This window comes from Phodopus roborovskii, unplaced genomic scaffold (genome assembly GCF_943737965.1).
Source record: "Phodopus roborovskii unplaced genomic scaffold, PHOROB, whole genome shotgun sequence".
Classification (NCBI taxonomy): domain Eukaryota; kingdom Metazoa; phylum Chordata; class Mammalia; order Rodentia; family Cricetidae; genus Phodopus; species Phodopus roborovskii.
Window position 1 is genome coordinate 9,865,823 of NW_026126588.1, and position 19,025 is coordinate 9,884,847.

At 41.4% G+C, this 19,025-nt stretch overlaps 1 protein-coding gene across 4 annotated transcripts in view; it reads right to left on the bottom strand.

The window, feature by feature from the left end:
* Kcnq5 (potassium voltage-gated channel subfamily Q member 5) overlaps window positions 1-18,732 on the bottom strand; it is a 491,008-nt gene extending 472,276 nt beyond the window's left edge. For 2 of the 4 annotated variants that reach the window (XM_051204391.1, XM_051204392.1), the window contains exon 1: window positions 17,392-18,732. In XM_051204391.1, the coding sequence (XP_051060348.1) occupies window positions 17,392-17,786 (395 nt within the window). In that variant the 5' untranslated portion in view covers window positions 17,787-18,732. The remainder of the gene's footprint in view (window positions 1-17,391) is intronic. The other 2 variants (XM_051204394.1, XM_051204393.1) reach the window with 1 other exon arrangement.
* Between the last annotated feature and the right edge of the window lie 293 nt (window positions 18,733-19,025).

Genomic DNA, 19,025 nt, shown 5'->3' on the forward strand with positions numbered 1-19,025 from the left:
CTCTGGTAGTGGATCAGTATTTATCCCTAGTGCACAAATGGAATTTGGGAGCCCATTCCACATAGAGGATACTCTCTCAGCCTAAACACACAGGGGAAGGCCAAGGCCCTGCTCCAAATGATAGGACAGACTTTGAAGATCCCCCATGGAAGGCTTCACCCTCCCTGGGGATCAGAAAGGGGATGAGATAGGGGGCTAGTGGGGGGCAGGGGAGGAGAGGAAGGAGAGGGAACTGGGATTGACATGTGAAACAAGATTGTTTGTAATATAAACAAATACATAAATAAAAAGAAAAATGAAGTTTAGTATTTAAAAAGGCATTGAGCACTTAAATCCTAAATAAATATATATAACAGTCAGGAGAAAATCACATTGTTTGCAATGGGGCTGTATTATCTGTACCTGATGCCAGGCAATACAGTATTTACTCACAAGTGAAGCAACCTCCTGGGAGCTCATGTCAACTTGCCTCTTTGTGACTAAGAAGTGTGAAGTTCACAGTGTTTGTGACCTTACACTAAAGTTCCATTCTTTAGTCATAGTCTGTACTGGTGGTCACAGTTCAATGCCAACAACTTATTTGTCATCTGACTGGGTTTCTTTTCTTCACATAAAATGCTTCAGGTAAATCACACCGTCCTAAATTATTACACACAGGTAACAGAACTGGTTGATGAATTTCCTATGCCGGCAGTTTCATTCCTTAAGCATGAAAGAAGCTTTGAAACAAATAACCAGATCAAGGGATGACTGTATATTTTTGTCATTTGTGCTCCAAGATTGATGTTCACAAACGTTATCTAAATCAACAAACTTATAGACTCCTTGAGTCACACAAACACTTCACTGAATCAGCAGTGCCCATGACTGAATATATTCAGATACTACTCCAGGAGCAATCGCCACTGAGGATTTAAACAACTTCCTCCAAGGCAGTGGTTCTCAACCTTCTTAAGGATCTGACCTTTTAACACAGTTCCCAAACATGAAAATATTTTTGTGGCTACCCCATAACTAATTTTGTTACTGTTATTAATCGTAATGTAAAAATTTGTGCTTTTCCAATGGTCTTAGGAGACCCCTGTAAAAGGGTCATTCAGTCCTCAGGGGTCACAGTCCACAGGTTGGGAACCACTGCCCTAAGACCACTGGTTAGTCTTGAGGTTCTAAAGTATTGTTTTTGGATCTCATGTTATATGAACTCTTGAAAATGTATACATTCATGAGTATGCTCACATGAGTTCATGTTTGTCTGAGGGCATGGTTCATAGTTTTGTTTTACATTCTGCAAAAGGCTATGAGCAAAACCATTTGGAAACAGCCCTTAATCCATACTGAGTATTCATGACCAATATGCCACCAACTTTCAGCATTGCTCTGCTGCTGTCTATCTGTAAGCAGGACCAGGTCTGTGTCCACACACAGACCTCTCTGACCATCATTCATTAGCCTTTCCAAAGGAAGCCATGTCTCAATTTTACTAAAAATTCATTTTTTCTCAGAGAAAGTCATGTCTTGGACATATTAAAAAAAACTCATTTTTCTCGGTGATAATACAATTCAGTACCCGCTACAAACATGAGAAGCTCAGAAATAAAGCCAATCTTAATATCATCAGTTTGGGAGATTAGTTCAGGAAAATGCCTCCTTTTAGAAGATGCCTTGTCTTTGCTGTTTTTCTCTCCACAGAGATATTGGAAACAGAAAGGGTCTGAGAGAAATAAGATGAATGTCCACATATACCCTCACACATGCAAACACTCATCTTGTATTTTCTCATACTTAAATTAATTTTATTTCTAAAGAAAAGAATTATTACATTCAGTTGAAACCACTAATATGTTTCCCCAGTTTTCATCACCCAAAGCCATACTTGTAGATACCAACTATCAATTCTAAATATTAAAAGAAAAACGTTTTACAAATAAACACATGCCTAGGTAATCTATGAATATCGGTTTCATTGGTTTTGAACACTGTATAGTCCATTTCACACTTTAAAAATTTATCCCATATTTTACCTCTTTTTTGTTAGAGGCAAGCTTTGCTGTTATAAAGTCCAGACTGACACTACCCCATAGAGCTTCTCAACTCGGCCTCCTGAGAACTAAGGTTGAAATCACTTGTTGGGCATGCATGTCTGCTTATGTTAACTTAGTTTTGACTCAACATTAAGTTTCAGAGGCATCAATATTGATTTAGTAGCTCCAGTTTATCCATCTTTACCACCACATGGCATTTGCTGTATGATACTGTCCATTGTTTATCTATTGTTTTCCTTTCGAGCTTTGTTCTATTAGCAAGGTTGTAGGTATTCTAAGTAGGTCTCATGTGCCATCTGCACAAAACCCCATAATCCCCTCCCATCAACGGTAATGAGAAGTAACACAGTTTCCTCAGAAATAGGACTATAACATTTCCAATGTAAAAGAATCAGCCTCTACAACACAGTCACCACGGTGACTGCCATTATGCTTGCATCGTATCCGTTGTCAATATCCATTTAATTCATTGCCTGAGTTTTCTCTGTGTGGTAGTTCTTGTACATGTCTCAATCTCTTTATGTTCCCTGAGTGTAAGTTTTGGCATATTCACATTCACAGGTTCTATATACTTAGTAGACCTTCAATATTTACTGACTGAATAAATGAAACAATTTCAATGACAATTAATTACACAAAGTTTAACATAGCTGTTAAGTCAATATTCCATTTAAGCTTTCCATTGTACCACCCTATAGAAGGAGAGGGTGCTTGTAAGCACACCTGTGGGATGCTCAGCTGTCTGCAAATGAGAAAGCTTGGGGAGGACACTGTTGAGTTGCTGAGCTTCAGGTTCTGCCCCCGCCCCCCGACACTCTCTTCGTTTCTCTGTGTTTCTTTTCTGTTTTTCTTTTTACTCTGGGTTAGGTCTATTCTTCTCTGCCTCCTGATTTTCTGTTCAGCTTACTTTGTGCTTACTTGTTCCTAACAACTCATACTACATTCTCACTCGTTTTAAACAGTGATATCCTCCGGACTTCAACTCACCAGTTATGTCTCCGTAGTCAACCAGCCTACACGACAAAGACACACAAGAGAAAATCACTACGCCACATAGCAAAAATTTTCAGTATATTGTACTTGAGATCATTGTTGGAATTATTCAATTATGTGCTTCTAGCATGAGAACATCATGGACAATACGGGAATAAATGTGAATTATTGGTGTTCCCATAAAAGTTGTTTGCAGTGGCCTTGAGATCTACAGGACTTGACTAGAGTTCTATTGTTCTATTTATCTTTACCAAGACAGTTTCTGTTGATAGTTTTATTCTTCCTACAGTTCTTTCTATAGGAGAAAAAACCCAAGACCATTATTATTGCTTTGATGCGTCTAAGTTGAGGGTTTTTCAGGTCTAGTAAATAAGATGAACCCCTTACAATGGGATGAAATCAATACTGACTTGTATCTTAGCACTCACAAATATGGATGGATAATGTTGTATAATGAGGACAACCTTTCTAGGGTGAGCACTTGTCTTTGGGCCACCTTATAATGCAATAACTAATATTAAACCAATCTCAAAGAACATTGTCCTAAGTAGATGACATCCCAAGTTCCAGCAAACCTAGATTGGTAGAATACATGCCATCTATGCACAGCTTCTCATCCTAAAAGGTCTGTCCCTGGAAAATCTTCGTACAGAAACAGTAGTAAAATATATACTCCCACAGACATGCACATAACTTTCCCCAAAACCCCTACAGTTCCTCAGGCATGAGATCACCAATAACAACAAGCTGTTCCACTTGAACACAATTGTCACATGTAGTGAGGGAAATAAACATTTTAGAACTTTTAATATTTTTATTTTCAGAGGTACATGAATTTATGAAACTTATTCTTAAAAATACACTCACCATTTGTTGTTGAAGTTATTCTCACAAACTTTGTTTATGCTTTCAAATGAAGGGGTATTTTCACACATTTTGATTATATATGTGTACATGCACACAAACATATGTAAAATACAGTATTCTTGATATTTAAGAAGAGCTACAAGGATACACTGCTGCCTGAAACCTAAGCACACATCATACAGAACTATCACAGTCTGTGGAAGACATTAACATTATGTATCTAGTCCATAATTAAATATGAAGCTGCCTTATATATATTCTCCACACACTGTCAGCTTAGCCTTAGCTTTCTTTTAACCAAGGATGCACCACATCAAAGAAGTCACCCAGAGGGAAGTAGAAATCTCTACATTAACTGGGGCAGGGTATGTGTGAGAATTTTAGGGAAGCCTGAAGTATTTTCTCTTCAGGGTTTTCTTACAATAAAAGAAAATAATATTGTGATATATGCAGGAAGAAAATGTAATACAGAAGTTATAACATCCCTGTGCTTCTCAAATAACACATTAAAAATGTCAAGATTTCAAAAATATTCCAAGAAATCAATCATGCTGAGCCAGAAATGGATGCTTTTGATTATGAATATCCTGGGTAAGATGGTGACCAATGGTTCTTGATGGTACCTATTATGAAGTCAGTGGGGACCAATCTAAGAAACCAACTACTCATCTGCTACTATTCAGCAAAAGCAGCTAGCCCAGATACCGGAGGGCTACCCAAAGAGATGAGACCATGGGTAATGCTTCACTTCATAGTTACAGAATGTGTGATGTTGCTTGTTTCTCATTTATTGTTTTAATTCTGATGACCTGTTAGAAGAGTTTAGACAAGAGTATTACAGACCCGAAGTGCCCTCAATTCCTAGTTCCTTGAGTTCTAGAAGACAAGAAGACATGATATAGTAGAAATTACTTACTCTGAGAACTCATGTTCTCAGAGACATAGTGCTAGTCATTCTCGAACACTCTTCATTTGCAAATTTATACAAACTAAGTTTCCAAGAAGTCCAGTGGGGAATCACTGTAGTCAGTTTGGTTCAAATCAAACTTGTCTATTGCACCTCCCAGAAAATGCACAGAGCTTCCTCTAAGAACAGAGGATATGGTGGGAGATAGAAAGCCAGGAGATTGAGAATAAGAAGGTTTTTGTGATATACACATTTCCCACATGTACTATAAACCAGAAACACATATCATATGTTTATTCATTGATAGTCCCCACTATTCACAGATTCAATATTTGAATATTCATATACGGAGCACAGACTATCAATAATGCATTTTTAAAAATGTCATCTGTAGGTATGTGAGGAACAGCTCACAATTCAGGCCTCCTGCTGCACAGGTTTCTAGTTAATGCCGAACAAGGCTAAAGGACTAGTAAATGTTCCTCAACCTGCGAGGGTTGTGATGTGTCTTGGGGAGAAAATGCATGAGGCACCTCAGGCTTCAATAGTATTGATTATGAATTCAGTGTTATTAAACCATAAGTGTGTGCATATACAGACATATGTACACACACACAATGAGAGAGAGAGAGAGAGAGAGAGAGAGAGAGAATCATTCATTACCCAGGGATGCCTTGTCACATCTTCTAGTACTGCTACTCTCTGGTTTTTATTTTTTATTTAATTAGTTTTAAATCTTATACTTCAAACATGTGTTAATCGTAATTTCAATTCTCTCTTTTTCTGATGTCTTGTCCATTTCTATTACTCCAATTTTCCTCCTTAGGACAAACTTGCCATACACTTTACTATATATGTGCAGAGACCCAGCACTGCTTGGAGAAATCCAAGTTTCAGTTTTACCCTGCTGCTTTCCAATGTATTATTCTCCTTCCTCTCTTCACCCTCTTAGTTGTTGCTTTCACAGCCTAATCTGTCTCCTCTCTGTCACCCCTGCAACAATGTCTACTGCCTTATCTCTAGCTCTTTAGAATGCTTGGCACTTACCAGATTCTCTCTTGCCCATTGAGAATGTATGTTCCCACCAGATTTTCCTACTGGCAAAGGAAGGTCTACATTGCTCCCTGAAGTTTGCTCACTGGTTACAATTATAGTCAGGCAACTCATTACTCTTAGGTATTCTTTTTTTTTTTTTAAATATTTAAATTTGAAACAAGCTTGTTTTACATGTCAATCCCAGTTCCCACACCCTACCCTCCTCCCTTGCCCCCCCCCACTCCTCCATCCCATCCCCTTTCTGCTCCTCAGGGAGGGTAAGGATTTCCATGGGGAGCGTTCAATGTCTGTCATAAGATTTAGAGCAGGGTCCATGCCCTTCCCCATGTGTCTATGCTGAGGAAGTATCACTCTATGTGGAATGGGTTCCCAAAGTTCATTTATATAGTAGGGATAATACTGATCCATATCAGAGGCCCCATAGACTGCCCAGGCCTCCTAACTAACACCCACAATCAGGGGATCTGTGTCAGTCCTATGCTGATTTCCCAGCTATCAGACTGAAGTCCATGAGCTCCCCCAGGTCAGCTGTTTCTGTGGGTTTCTTCAGCCTGGTCTTGACCCCTTTTTATTTTTATTTTTATCATTTCTCCCTCTTCACAACTGGATTCCAAGAGTTTGGCTCAGTGTCTAGCTGTGGGTGTCTGCTTCTGCATCCATCAGCTACTAGATGAAGGCTCTAGGATGGCATATAAGGTAGTCACCAATCTCATTATCGGGGAAGGTCATTCAAGGTAGCTTCTCCAGTATTGCTTAGATTGTTAGTTGGGGTCATCCTTGTAGATCTCTGGACATTAGATCTACAAGTATGGCTCTTAGGTATTCTTGCTGATGCTAATTGCTCTGTCCATACACAATCTCTTTGCTGGGTTCTTTTCAACTCTTTTGTCCAAGACATTGAGTGCATTCACTCTCAAACTGGACCCCCCCCCCCCAAAAAAAAAAACACATGATGCTTCACAAGCTATTGGCTCCAAGATTCCTGACTTGTCCATTGGTTACCCTCATTTAACCTGGGTTTCTGCTTTGCTGCCTCTTTTTGCACTATGGTTTTTGTTGTTGATGTTGTTTGGGATTTACCCTCCTATGGGCGCTGTACTTTTGATTTGTTTATTTTTCTCCCATCCTATCATCTCCTGAAATGGTAGTTTTCTGACCCTGTGCTCTTTACCTGGCACCTTCACTATCTCTTCATTTCACACATCCTCACAGTCAAATGATAATCCTTCCCAAAATTCAAATAAGCCACCTGTACACCTCATCTCTATGTAAGAATTAATAAGCAATAATTGCTTAGGGATGGTCATAGGTGACTGGGATATTGAGAGCTTTGATTCTTTAATTCCCTTTGCTTGTGAACCCCTAACTAAACAAGAGCTCAAGTTCTTCCTCTGAAATCTCCCTATTCTCTCTGTTATCATGTTCACAGATGGAGTGCTCCGGTTGACCCTTGGCTGTGATATGTGGCTTCTAAGCTGTCAGATGTCACTCTGGAGGAAATAACTTGTTAGCTTTACATGGGGCCCTTGAAGCAAATGCAGCAAGACACAACAGATGACTGTGAAAACGTCTCTTAAATATCGTAAGACATGCTTTGGAAATCTATATTAAGACATTAAGACTATAGCATTGAAAGGGAATTGGAACCAACAACAAGCCAGAAGAAGAAGAAGAGGTGGAGGGAGAAGGAGGAGAAGAAGAAAAAGAAGAAGAGGAGAAGGAAAGAAGTTAAGTATTTGCTTTATTCTTTTATAGAGGGAAAATTCTATGATTTCTCTGGGGACATTGTGAATTGTGCTATCTATCCTTTGATTATAGGACATTATCTTTTTTTAGGCATAGTATGATAATTTCTTGACTCTTCTTACTTACAGTTATTTAGGTTACTTCATCTAATGCCATCTATAAACTTATTTTTATTATCTCCTTCCAGCCCCGAAGTCTAGAATAAAACTTCATATCCACAAGCTCTGAAAAACAGCTCTCAGTAGCATGACCTAACTAGTTTAAAAACAGGAATTTGTGAAGTAACTCATCAGGTCCAACACTGGATGCAATAGCTTGGGAACCATGTAAGGGAATTTTGCTTGGTAGAGATGCTGTGAAAGTAGCACTTCCATTTTCAGTGGGATGATGAGAACACTCTTCAAAGGGAGAGAAGGAAAGGAGAGGCTACTGAGCCTGGTCACACCAAACTGGTAGCCTACATAAGTCTAGAAACCAACATGATCAATACAAACACAGTGACTGGATGATTTCTTTCTTAATGTAGATACTTTTCTACCTTTGGAAGGGCTGTAGGGTCATCTCAGTGTGAGAATAAAATAGAACCATGTAACTTACAGTGGCTGAGCTCAGTGGGAAGATTGCAATCTCATTGTTCTGACTCCTAGAGAACCAGCTTGGCTTTCTTCTAAATACTTGAATATCCACTTGATATTCAGTGCTATCAAACTGTAGCCTATAAGTAAGCTTTGTTTCTTTTACTTGTCAACATCTGCATGAATAAGAACAGTAACTTCTGAGTTAAGGAGCATATCCTGAAAATTTTAAATGTGGTCACTCAGAACCTTTATTATTGCTATTCTGTATCAGAGACCTATGCATTTGGTGAACTGAAATAGACCTATATAACATTATCATTCTACCTCAGAGTTTTTCCTATGAAAAAAGCACATTTTTCAAAGCCAGGTATTAACCTCTCAATTATAAAGAGAATGCAGATTTCTGGTGCCAGATTAAAGATATTTTTCTTGAATATAGAAACTCCTAATGACTAATTCAGAGTATGCTTTAGATATTTTTAAGTTACATGCCACTTACCAATATTTAGTCTGTTTCCTTTCCATCTTATTATTACTCTGTTCCAGTTCTTATTCCTCTTCTACGGTTAACTGCAGGAATTATCCAGGTATCCATAATGATCTACTAACTTTCTCTTTACTGCCTTTCTTGGGCATTATAGCTCCAGAATTTTAAAGCAGCATCCACAAGCTACTGTAAACACACTGTCAGAACTTCCATCAGCATCAAAAGCTCAGTCTCTCCAAACTTAAACTCCTTTTTATCACCTCTTACATCCCTCAACTGGTTGTGCCACCTGAAGTCATGGTCTCAATGTCCCTTGTTTTGGTTAATGACCCCACTATCTATATAATGGTCCAGCCAAATTACCAGAAATAACAAATCCATCCCTTTATCTTATATATTTGATAATTCATAAATACTATTCCACTCTAGTATCATATTTTCTTCTTTCCTTGCATCACCTCCCTAGTCTGCATCCTAGTTCAAGAACAGTTTCAAAGTTGACTATCTCTGCTTTCAATCTCCTTCAAACCATTATTCATAGTTCTGGCTGATTGGTACAGCAAAATGAGAGCCAGTGACAACTGTATGTATTGGTGGTTGGAATTCCAGGACTCAGGAGCCAGCTTGGGCGTGTTAGAGATGTAGAGGAAATAAACAAATAGGGAGGAAAAGAAGGAAAACAAAAGAGGAAAAATAGAGAGGACATGAATGCCTGCCTTAGTTCTATCTGTTTCAAGACTGTCCAATAGATACAAGGTAAAATACTGGAATTTTAGAAAAGAAATACAGTCTTCTACCATATTATTCCTAATTTTATTAATACTTTCAAAAGCAGTCACCACACTAATGGAAGTATGCATATTTTAAATAATATGTATGTGTGTGTATCAAATACAACACTAATATTAAATTTAAGAACGCTGGTATTGAAAGTAACTTGCTCATGGCTATCAAATCAGTAGGAGCAAAGTTGAGCTTGATTTTGAACCTAATCATGTACTGATGTGATGTCATCCACTTTGTGGAATGACTAGCATTGAACACCTTCTCTTCTGTGGCTTTTGGTTACATGAGAAACTGGATTCCCCGGCTATGGACAAGGACATATGAACTGTAACATTACAGTAATAAAAAACAATCCCACTATGGAGTAAAGAAGAAACAGTCTAGAAGAGCCTCATATATATACTTACTATAAAGGGGGATAATGCACAATGTGACTGTGTTCCCAAATCACTTCAAATAAATTAACTTTAAAGTTACCAGATAATCTTAAACAATCGAATGAGTTTAAGGTTTTTCTTCTTTTTATTCAACTGACTGATTTGACTTTCTATGGAGTAACAGGAAATGCAAACTCTCTGATGATGAATGCACTCTGTGTGCACGTGTGTGTGTATGTGTGTGTGTGTGTGTGTATTTATGTTGTGAGATTAGCTATGTGTGTGTGTAGACTACATATGCACTGGTACACATATATACCTATTAGAAAATTAAAAATTATTTTCAAGTTTGAGAATTGCTGAATTAACCAGCATTTAGGAAACTCATTCTTTTGACAAACTCATGTAAGATGTTTCAAGGGTTAATTACTAGGACTCTCTGAGACTGGTCAAAGAATTTCAGTAATAATGCAACAACAACATCACAATGAAGTTGCAAGGCCAATCTGTCTCCCAACTAGAATGTGAAAGAGTACATCTATAAATGCTTGGAGAAAAATTAAAATTACAGTGTGAACATGGACATATCATCCAGCATAACTTGAGTGTGCTAGTCAATGTTTAGTTTCTAGTCATTTCACGCCACTGGGTTAGGCTAAAACATGCTCTGCTGGCATTTTCATCTGCCAAAATAGCCATTTGCAATTAAAAATTAATATTGGCATTACTTCTTTGCAAGCAATTATCAAAAGGCTTCTGGCTATCTTCCTTGTTTATAGTGTTCTTATACCATGATTTTATTCCATTTTGAAATACTGTTCTTATATTTTTTTGTTTATTTTACACCATACTATTCCAAGTTTTAACATTTTTAATTGAGTTATGGACATCAAATACAAAAATATTTACTTGTATTTTTACAAAATAGATTGATTTGCCATGGTGTATATTATACTACTATATTAGCTGAATATTAACCAGCACCTAAGGGGAATACATATGTTTTAATGAGTGCATTTTCAACAAAATGCAAGAATCCATTTCTATAGATACAGTCTTAATATGGAACAAAATTCTTATGCCATTAATAAACAATTAGGTCTAATAGCATCAGATACAAAAAGTAATCAGTAGAGGAAACTTCCATCTACTAGTATACTCTGGAGATTTGGAATAACTGGTAGATGAACTAAGATTAGCACATGGACCACAGCTGTGCAAAAGAAAGTTCTGGATGTTAGTGATTCAAGAGGGGTCTGTAGATTTAAGGACTGTGTGCACATGAAGTAGGGAGAGGCAATGGATAGGGTCCTTCTCCAATCAGAGAAGTGCTGTGCTAAACATCAGAAAGGTGGCTACAGCTATGGTGTAACACATAGAACTTGAGGAAGAGTGCAGGAAGTTATAACCATGATTTAGGATGTGATTATCCAGCTTAGAGTTGAGGAGGGGAATGACTAAAATATCAGACAACTTTGCAATGCAAGTACTTCGTTCCTTCAGTGACAGTATTTTTGACCATTCCGTTCCACCATCTTACTTGGGTCACAGACACTGTTGTGCCTATGCATAGATGAAGAATCAGAAACCCAATGGATCGAATGATTGCTTCACATCAATAACTTAGAAAGGCTAGAGGTCAAACAGTCACCTTCTGAGTTATTTCTAGCATCTCCAGGAAAATTGCAAAGACCTGGTATTTCTTTCAGCTTTGGGTTACCTGAGACTTCTGCATGGAGGACTTCCAAAGAAAACTACTTCCTCACGAGTTAGCACTTAACAAGACTCTATTGGAAACCCACGACCTTGCTAAATAATTAAGGTTAAGAACCAAGCAGACTTTCTGTATGGAAGTTTTCCCTCAGACTGAAGGTCTGGGGTAAGAAGACACCACCACCACAAAGGTACATGAAGCACCACTATTATATTATCCATTGTATTCCCAGAATGCAATGAAATCTAAGACAAGTGGTACCTACCTCATCCCCACCAACTACTTGGAAATGTGCCTAAGAGGTCACTTTTGTATTATAGTTTGAAGAAACAATGGCAATTTGATATATGTGTAAAAAATTCAGGGTACACTAAGTGGGAAAAATTCATCAGCATACCATGAACAAAAGAATAGTCATGAAACACTGGACGAAGTAGGCCAGCAAGGAAAATGGGGTATTGGGGATATGAGGCTATAATTAAGCCAAAAAGATGGCATGTGGATCTTGTATACCATTCCAAGAGTCCCAGAGCCTAATTTTTATAACTCCTAACAATACCTCCATATACTAAAATCATTTCCACATAGGCTCAGGCAACAAAGACCTTGTTATTCAGGAACATCATTCAGAAGAAATCTAGTGACGTCACATCAACTTCCTAGTCTCTGGATTATTCTAGTTCTGTCCTCAGGTTCTTACTCATTCATCCTTTTTGCTTCTTGCTGGTGTTCCTAGCCCATCTCATCAGTTTTTGATTCACTATTTTAAGTATCATGGGCTGATAAAGGTTCCAAAATCTAGGTATTGGATCAAGATATTTATATTAACATCAAGATTTTTTAAATGAATTGTTTTGTTTTAATATTTTCTTGTATGACTTCTATGTGATTGAAATAGAGTAGGGCTTGCTGACCTAAAGCCCCTGATACAAGACTGAAGGTGGCTCCCTGTCCCCATGCCTCACAATCATCGCCCAAATGACCAAGAACATCTGAAATTCTACTTGAACAAATCTGAACTCTTTAAAGATCTGAGAACTTGGATCTTCACAGTTTGCCACATAAATTACTGGCTGGCACTTCTATTCCCAAATCGCAGATTAGAATCATACCCATTGACCCCCTCATTGGGTGAAAACATCCAATCAATTCTGTATTTTTAATATTAAACTAAACCAATGACTGGAGTACTCGGCCCTAAATGGGACAGTGTATCACACCTCTCTTCATACCTATCAAAGCTCTGGAACATCAGGTAAGAGGGTACAAAGAGACTAAAAGAGCCAATGGTTAGGAGGACCTGTTACACCATGACACAGCATCTTCTGGACATGACATAAACTCACATCAGGTGTGGCTGCCTGAACAGAATCAAACCAGTTAACATTCCAGCTTGGATCATGGATGGGTTCTCAAGGTCCCATCCTTAACTGCAGAGTGATTATCAGCTGATGGCTGGTAGGGAAGGAAACATTTTCTTTAGGGGTGTTACCCCTCTCTAGGTTGTGCATGTACCAAGGATAGCCCTATACCTGTGGAGTACAAGCAACATAAATTGGACTCAGTGGATTATGACAGAACATGATGTGAAGTTAGGATGGAAAAGTGGAGGGGAGTTGTCAGAGGCGTTGGAGGGGCAAACAGGGATTGGGTGTGATCAAAATACATGGTACAAAAGTCTCAAAGAATGAATTTTTGAGGAAAAAGGAACATTTCTGATTGACTCTCTTCTAACTCCCTTAGTTCCTTATGCAATCCTCTCTCCCCTTTCCAGCAGCCCAGCATATAGAGAGCCAGCATATAGAGACATTTTCAGGGTGAATTCAATGAAAATACTAGGAAAGAATGGAAACCTTTTACAACTGTTACCTCCTAATTACAGACCTTATTGACTCCATCTTAAATTTCCTCTCCCAATTCATGTTCCAAACTAAGATGTATTCTCTTGATTTTTGCCATTCATTAACATACAGGATAAAGGTAAGATTCCATATCCATCATCATAAGCCACATGGCCTCCATCTTTTCTTGAAGATGGCTTCATCCTACAAGACATTTAAAGTACTTAGAGTTTCTACACTTCCACAACCCCACACTTTCCCTACAGCTATTCTCTCTCGCAAGACTGCTCATTCTCCCTATTCTTCCCACCTGAAATGTGATACTTAATTGTCCAAACTCAGCCCATTTCCGACTTCTTCTCTGAAGACCGCTAGTCTTTCTGCTCTCAATCGCATTGTCTTCCCCTCTGCACGAAGCTTTGTAGCTTATGTCCTCTGACTTAGTACTGATAGCATTATTTCACACTTGTTGAAATGCTTGCAATCCGCCAAGTGCTTTTCCTCCTTGAAATCAGAGGTCTTTGTCTCATTAATTAATTCCTCAGACACTCACATATGTATAAATGGATAATTCTATGAATGATATAATCGTATTTGGTTTTATTAATAATACTTGCATCAGAGTGGCAGCTACAGGATTGGAAATAGAAGATGGCCAGGTAGCAGAGGAGAGGTTGGGAGAAACAGGGAGGGTCAGAGAAATCGGTAAAAGACAGAAAGAGATAGATCCAGAAAACAATTCAAGCTACCATGGTCAACGGTAGCTAGTAGGAGGGAGGAAATGACTCCAGGTTCCCTAGCTTTGGTGGAATATTCTAGTTTGAAATATTTGTGAATTCCCATCCACAGTACTCAATCAGGCAAAGATCCTTTGGGCAATGTAATGTCTGTATGGATGCATCTCACAGACACTCCTGCGAGAGTCCTCAGGACTGACCACATTTGCTACACTAACACAAATTTACATTAGGAATCCTATCACGAACTCCTCTACAACTACCATAATTCTCCTAAATTTTCCCCAAAGAAGGGCAATTTAAAAGGAACAAACAACTCAAAGAAATCAGCTCCTATTTTAAGAGCTCATCTAGTTAATTGTATCACAGCTGAAACAGAGCACACTGCTGCCCGGGGACTCCAAAGGATCAGGAAGTGCCTGGATCGCCGAAGGCCCACAAATTCAGAAGAGGAAGTCATTTGAAGCAGGTCACCTGTGCTCCTGCCAATACCCTTACCAGCAGTCTTGGATATATACTCGTAATATCCCATTTTAGACTATTAAAATATTATAATAATTATTTTACATATTCTAACAGAAATTTCTCTTTACTTGAAGCATAATATTAAACATACTTCTCTCGTTTCTTGGCAGTGGAAACATTGGGCTAACCAAGTAAATTCATCCCTGAAGTGCCTCATTAATCACAATGTACTTGTTCTTGGCACAGAGCTTAATTCGCTACAAAAACTGTTATTAAAGTAAGATTTGAGGATCCCCAGGTTGGCTGGGTATTAGTTAGTTACAACTCTCTAGAAATTATTTTCTTATAGTTTCCTGTAATGGTCTTATTAGACTTAAAGCTCAAAGTACCCTTGCTTTATTAATTTAATGTGTAAATTCCTGCCATTCAAAACGTCATTTAAAATCATAGGGAGTGATTACCCCTCTTTGCTCCGGGCTGTGCAGCGCTGTGTACCATCTCTCCAGAAGCTTACTCTGTCCATTCTGATTTTGTGCTAATGTGGGTCTTGCCTTACCATGTAGCTGTGCTGCTCCAATCCTGAAGCCTCAAGGCTCTCAGAAGCATTAGAAAGAACTTTACATTAGCAGGAGTGTGTTGACAAGCTCATAATTTATGTTCTATTTACCACTGAATTCACTGATAAAGCTAGTTAACAGGCAAATACTTCAGCTGGAACCCTTTAAGAAAACCATTTGTTAAAGTGTAAAAACCCCACAAGCCCATAATAACTGACTTCACAATCAGACGTCAGAAAAAAATGTTGTATTTTGAGAAATTTTCATTCATGTTTGTAAACAAGGCTTGGGAGATATCAATATGTACAACAATGGAGGTTGTGTCAAGCCCCCTCTGAATCCACAGCATGTACTTTATCCAAAGAAAGTGCAGTACATTACATCATATTTAAAGCTCAAAGCCATGGATATTTTGAGCATGTTCTAAAAATATCATCCATACCGCGGATATTTACTGCAAATTAAGCCTCATCATTGCTAAAAATTTTCAGTATATTCTGACAGGTCAATATAATTTATTATGCTCATTAAGTACTAGATTGATTGCATATCAACCCAAGGAGATGTGCTTAACAAGTGTCAGTGGTGTTTCTCTGTCTTTAATTACATGCAAATCGATGTAACTCTTCCATTAACAAATGATAGAACTTACTCTTTTGGATGCAATAACGCTACCAAGCTCTATTCTCTGTGTGTGCCTTGCAAACATATAAAGCTGCCTGAATAGTCCACCTAATCCTACATGTTCACATCAATCTGGAACTGTAAAAATTTCCAGACACCAGGGCCCCAGAGTGCAGACTCTACCAATTTCCTGAGTTCTACCTGGTCGTATTTCAGGTTCACCTATTTACAAAACCAGTCCCCTTTTTATTATTTTTTTAAAGTTTCCTGGGTTGGTGCCAATTCTTCATTCCAGGGGAGGAATAAGTATAAGATAGTATGTTTCATTTCTGCAGGAATTTTTGTGTGTCAATAAACAAGGGATCAGTCAGTATGTGGCTGCAACTTTCTCTGAAGGTCTCCTAAGGTTAATATATTTCATTTTAACAGAAGGAAGGAAGGGGCAAGGTGGGGGCAAAAAGAAGACCAAGTGTTCTTTAAAAACGGTGAAATAGAAAGGGTATAAAGGCATAAAAAAAAAAAAAATGACTGTAAATCATCCAGATAAACCTAACTCTGCTGAGAGGAGATCGAATGAATGGACGTTGTGGGGAAAACAGTAGTAAACTTTAAAGCCACTGAAAGGTTTTTAATGCCTAAGGGAAAAATAAACATTTGCTTCCAATCATTTTCTCATTAAGCATTCTCTGCTAGATGGTGAGGCTTACTACACACACACACACACACACACACACACACACACACACACACACTGTCTCAGAGCCATAAATGCCAACTAAATCCACTCTTTGATCCAGGTCAGAACTGGCCCTTAGAGTCTCTGCCACAGCACTGTGTGTGGGTCGTATTCCTGAACCCAGGGTTCCCCACTTGAGGCTGCCCCTGAGCTGAGAGGAGATTGTATGGCGCGCTAGCACTCCTAGACTCAGGCCACCTCTCTGTGGCAAGGACTACAAGCACTGACAGATTTTCCGTTGGTGACAGCTGTGATGGTGGCCAGGCGTGTTTCCGGGCGGGCGCGCTTTAAAACCTAGTCTCTCTCTCCACCTTGTAGCAGCTTCCTGTGCTGGACCCCAGGGCTGACTTTAGACCCATCCTTCACCTTCTCCTCTGCACTCCATCCCACCCCGCCATTCTCCTCCTGTATACTCTCCAGCCTCAGGTTGGTGCACATCCTCCCAGAGCGTTTCTCGGCTCCTGGGCGCCCCACTCAGTTTAAGTTTATGCATGTCAAGACCTAATCGCTCCTGATAATCTGAGTTGCCTAAATCCTGCTCCTGCCTTCAATTGCCCGGGTACCTGGAAACGACCGGCAGTTCCTTGGGTGCTCTGGGGCACAATGGTTCAATCTGAACAAGTGCGAGACGTGGGACAAGAGAAACAGACGGTTCCAGAGGGTCTGTCGCAAACACGTGCAAAGAAATAAAAACCACCACGTGTGTGTGCGTGTGTGTGTGTGTGTGTGTGTGAGTGTGAGTGTGAGTGTGAGCGCGCGTTCCGCGCCTCCAGCCAGGGCGCGGGCTCCACGCGTGCCCCGGGGGTTCAGGCACAGGGGGGCTCCCCATCGGAGGGCATAGTCGGGGGGCGCACTGGGGTGGGGGCGCGGGTACTCACACGAACGCGTGGTAGACGAACGCCCAGCCGCGGGGTCTCTCCAGCACGTTGTACAGATAGTTCTGCACCCGCCGGTACTTGACGTTGCGCCGACAGCTCTGGCTGCTGGTGTAGGAGAGCGGCTTCCCCAGCAGGCTCATCCGGGCCCCCTGCTTGCCCCGGCGGCTCTCCCTCAGGCCGCCGCCACCTCCTCCGAGCGCCGCCGCGCGGGTGCCGAGCAGCAGCAGGCCGTCGCCCCTGGCGGCAGCCGAGTTCAGCAGCACCCTGCCGCGGCCGGACTCCACATCCTTCATGCCGCTGCCCGGGCGCCCCCCACCCGCCACCGCCGCCGCGCCGCTCCTCACCCAGAGCCCGGCGGCACCGCCCTCCTCTCCTCCCGCGTGGTGGCGGGGCATGGCATCACCACCGGCACCGCGAGGGGGGCGCCGGCGCCTGCGGCGGGGGCAGCGGTCTCATGTGCGCGGGCAGGTCTGCCGGAGAAAACCCGCAGCCGACGGGGCGCCCCCGGGGGCCGGCAAGCTCAGTGCCCGGGCTCCGGGCGGGGGCGGTGGGGTGCGAGGCGGGCCCGGGAGGTCCGGATCTCTGGCGCTGCCGATTCCAAATCCGGACCTGTTGGGGGCGTCACTTTGAGAGGTGTCCCTCGCTCTGCCTTAGTCCCGCTGCGGCCACTCCCTCCTCCCCAGAGTGTCCACGGGCCGGGCCTGGGGTGTGCAGGATGCCCCAAAGCACGCTCCCGGGTCACTCAGCCCAGGTCAGCTTAGTCCGCCCCCTGCAGAGCACCGGCCTGATTCTAAGTCTGTCTCCCAGGCCAGAGTTTGGGTCGCTTCTTCCTGAGGCTTGGAGCTGTCCGGAGAGTGAAGTCCGCCCGGTGCCCGGTGAACAACCTGGACGATCGAGTCTCTGGGGTTCTCCCTCAGCTATACCGCGCCTGGTCCTGCCATCCTCCCGCAAAGGGTGTGGGCAGGAGCGGCTCGGTCCTGCCCTCCAGGTGCTGGCTAGCCTCAGGGCGACGCTTCGAGGCTTGGGTTCCCGCGCTGAGGACCAATCCTCCGCAGTTCAATGGACACACCCGGAGACCGCCAGCGGCTTCCCGCGACTCAGTTCAGCCTGCAGGCTGTGACTTTCCATCCCCAGCCTCAGATAGCATGCCCAAGAGTCACAGAACATCCTTCCCTTCCCCAGGGATGGGGTGTGGGGAGGGCGTAAAACTCCAAAGTGGCTCCTTTGCCGTGAGGGAGCTGCCTTGGGGCTTCTCCTGACAGAGAAGCCTGGGGAAATGAGCCCACATCCCTCCTTCAAGAAATTTCCATTTAAGTGGGAGAAAGTCATAAAACTGCTTAAGTCGCAGCAGCAGCAGCAGCAGCGGTGGGTCCCCAGTGAGTGGGAGAGAGATCCTAGAGGGTGGGGAGACTAGGACCTGCCTCCCAGCCAAGATGCTGTAACTTACAAGGTTAGAGACCTGTTAAGGGGAACCACTGACTGGGTCTCTACAATCTCTGGCAGATGGGCGCCTCAAAGCCCGCGCTCTTGGCTGAGAGTGAAGCCAAGGTGTCTATGGCTGGCTGGCTGGGAACTCTGGCTTTCAAAAAAAAAAAAAAAAAAAAAAAAAAACATTGTTAGCAATTAAACAACAG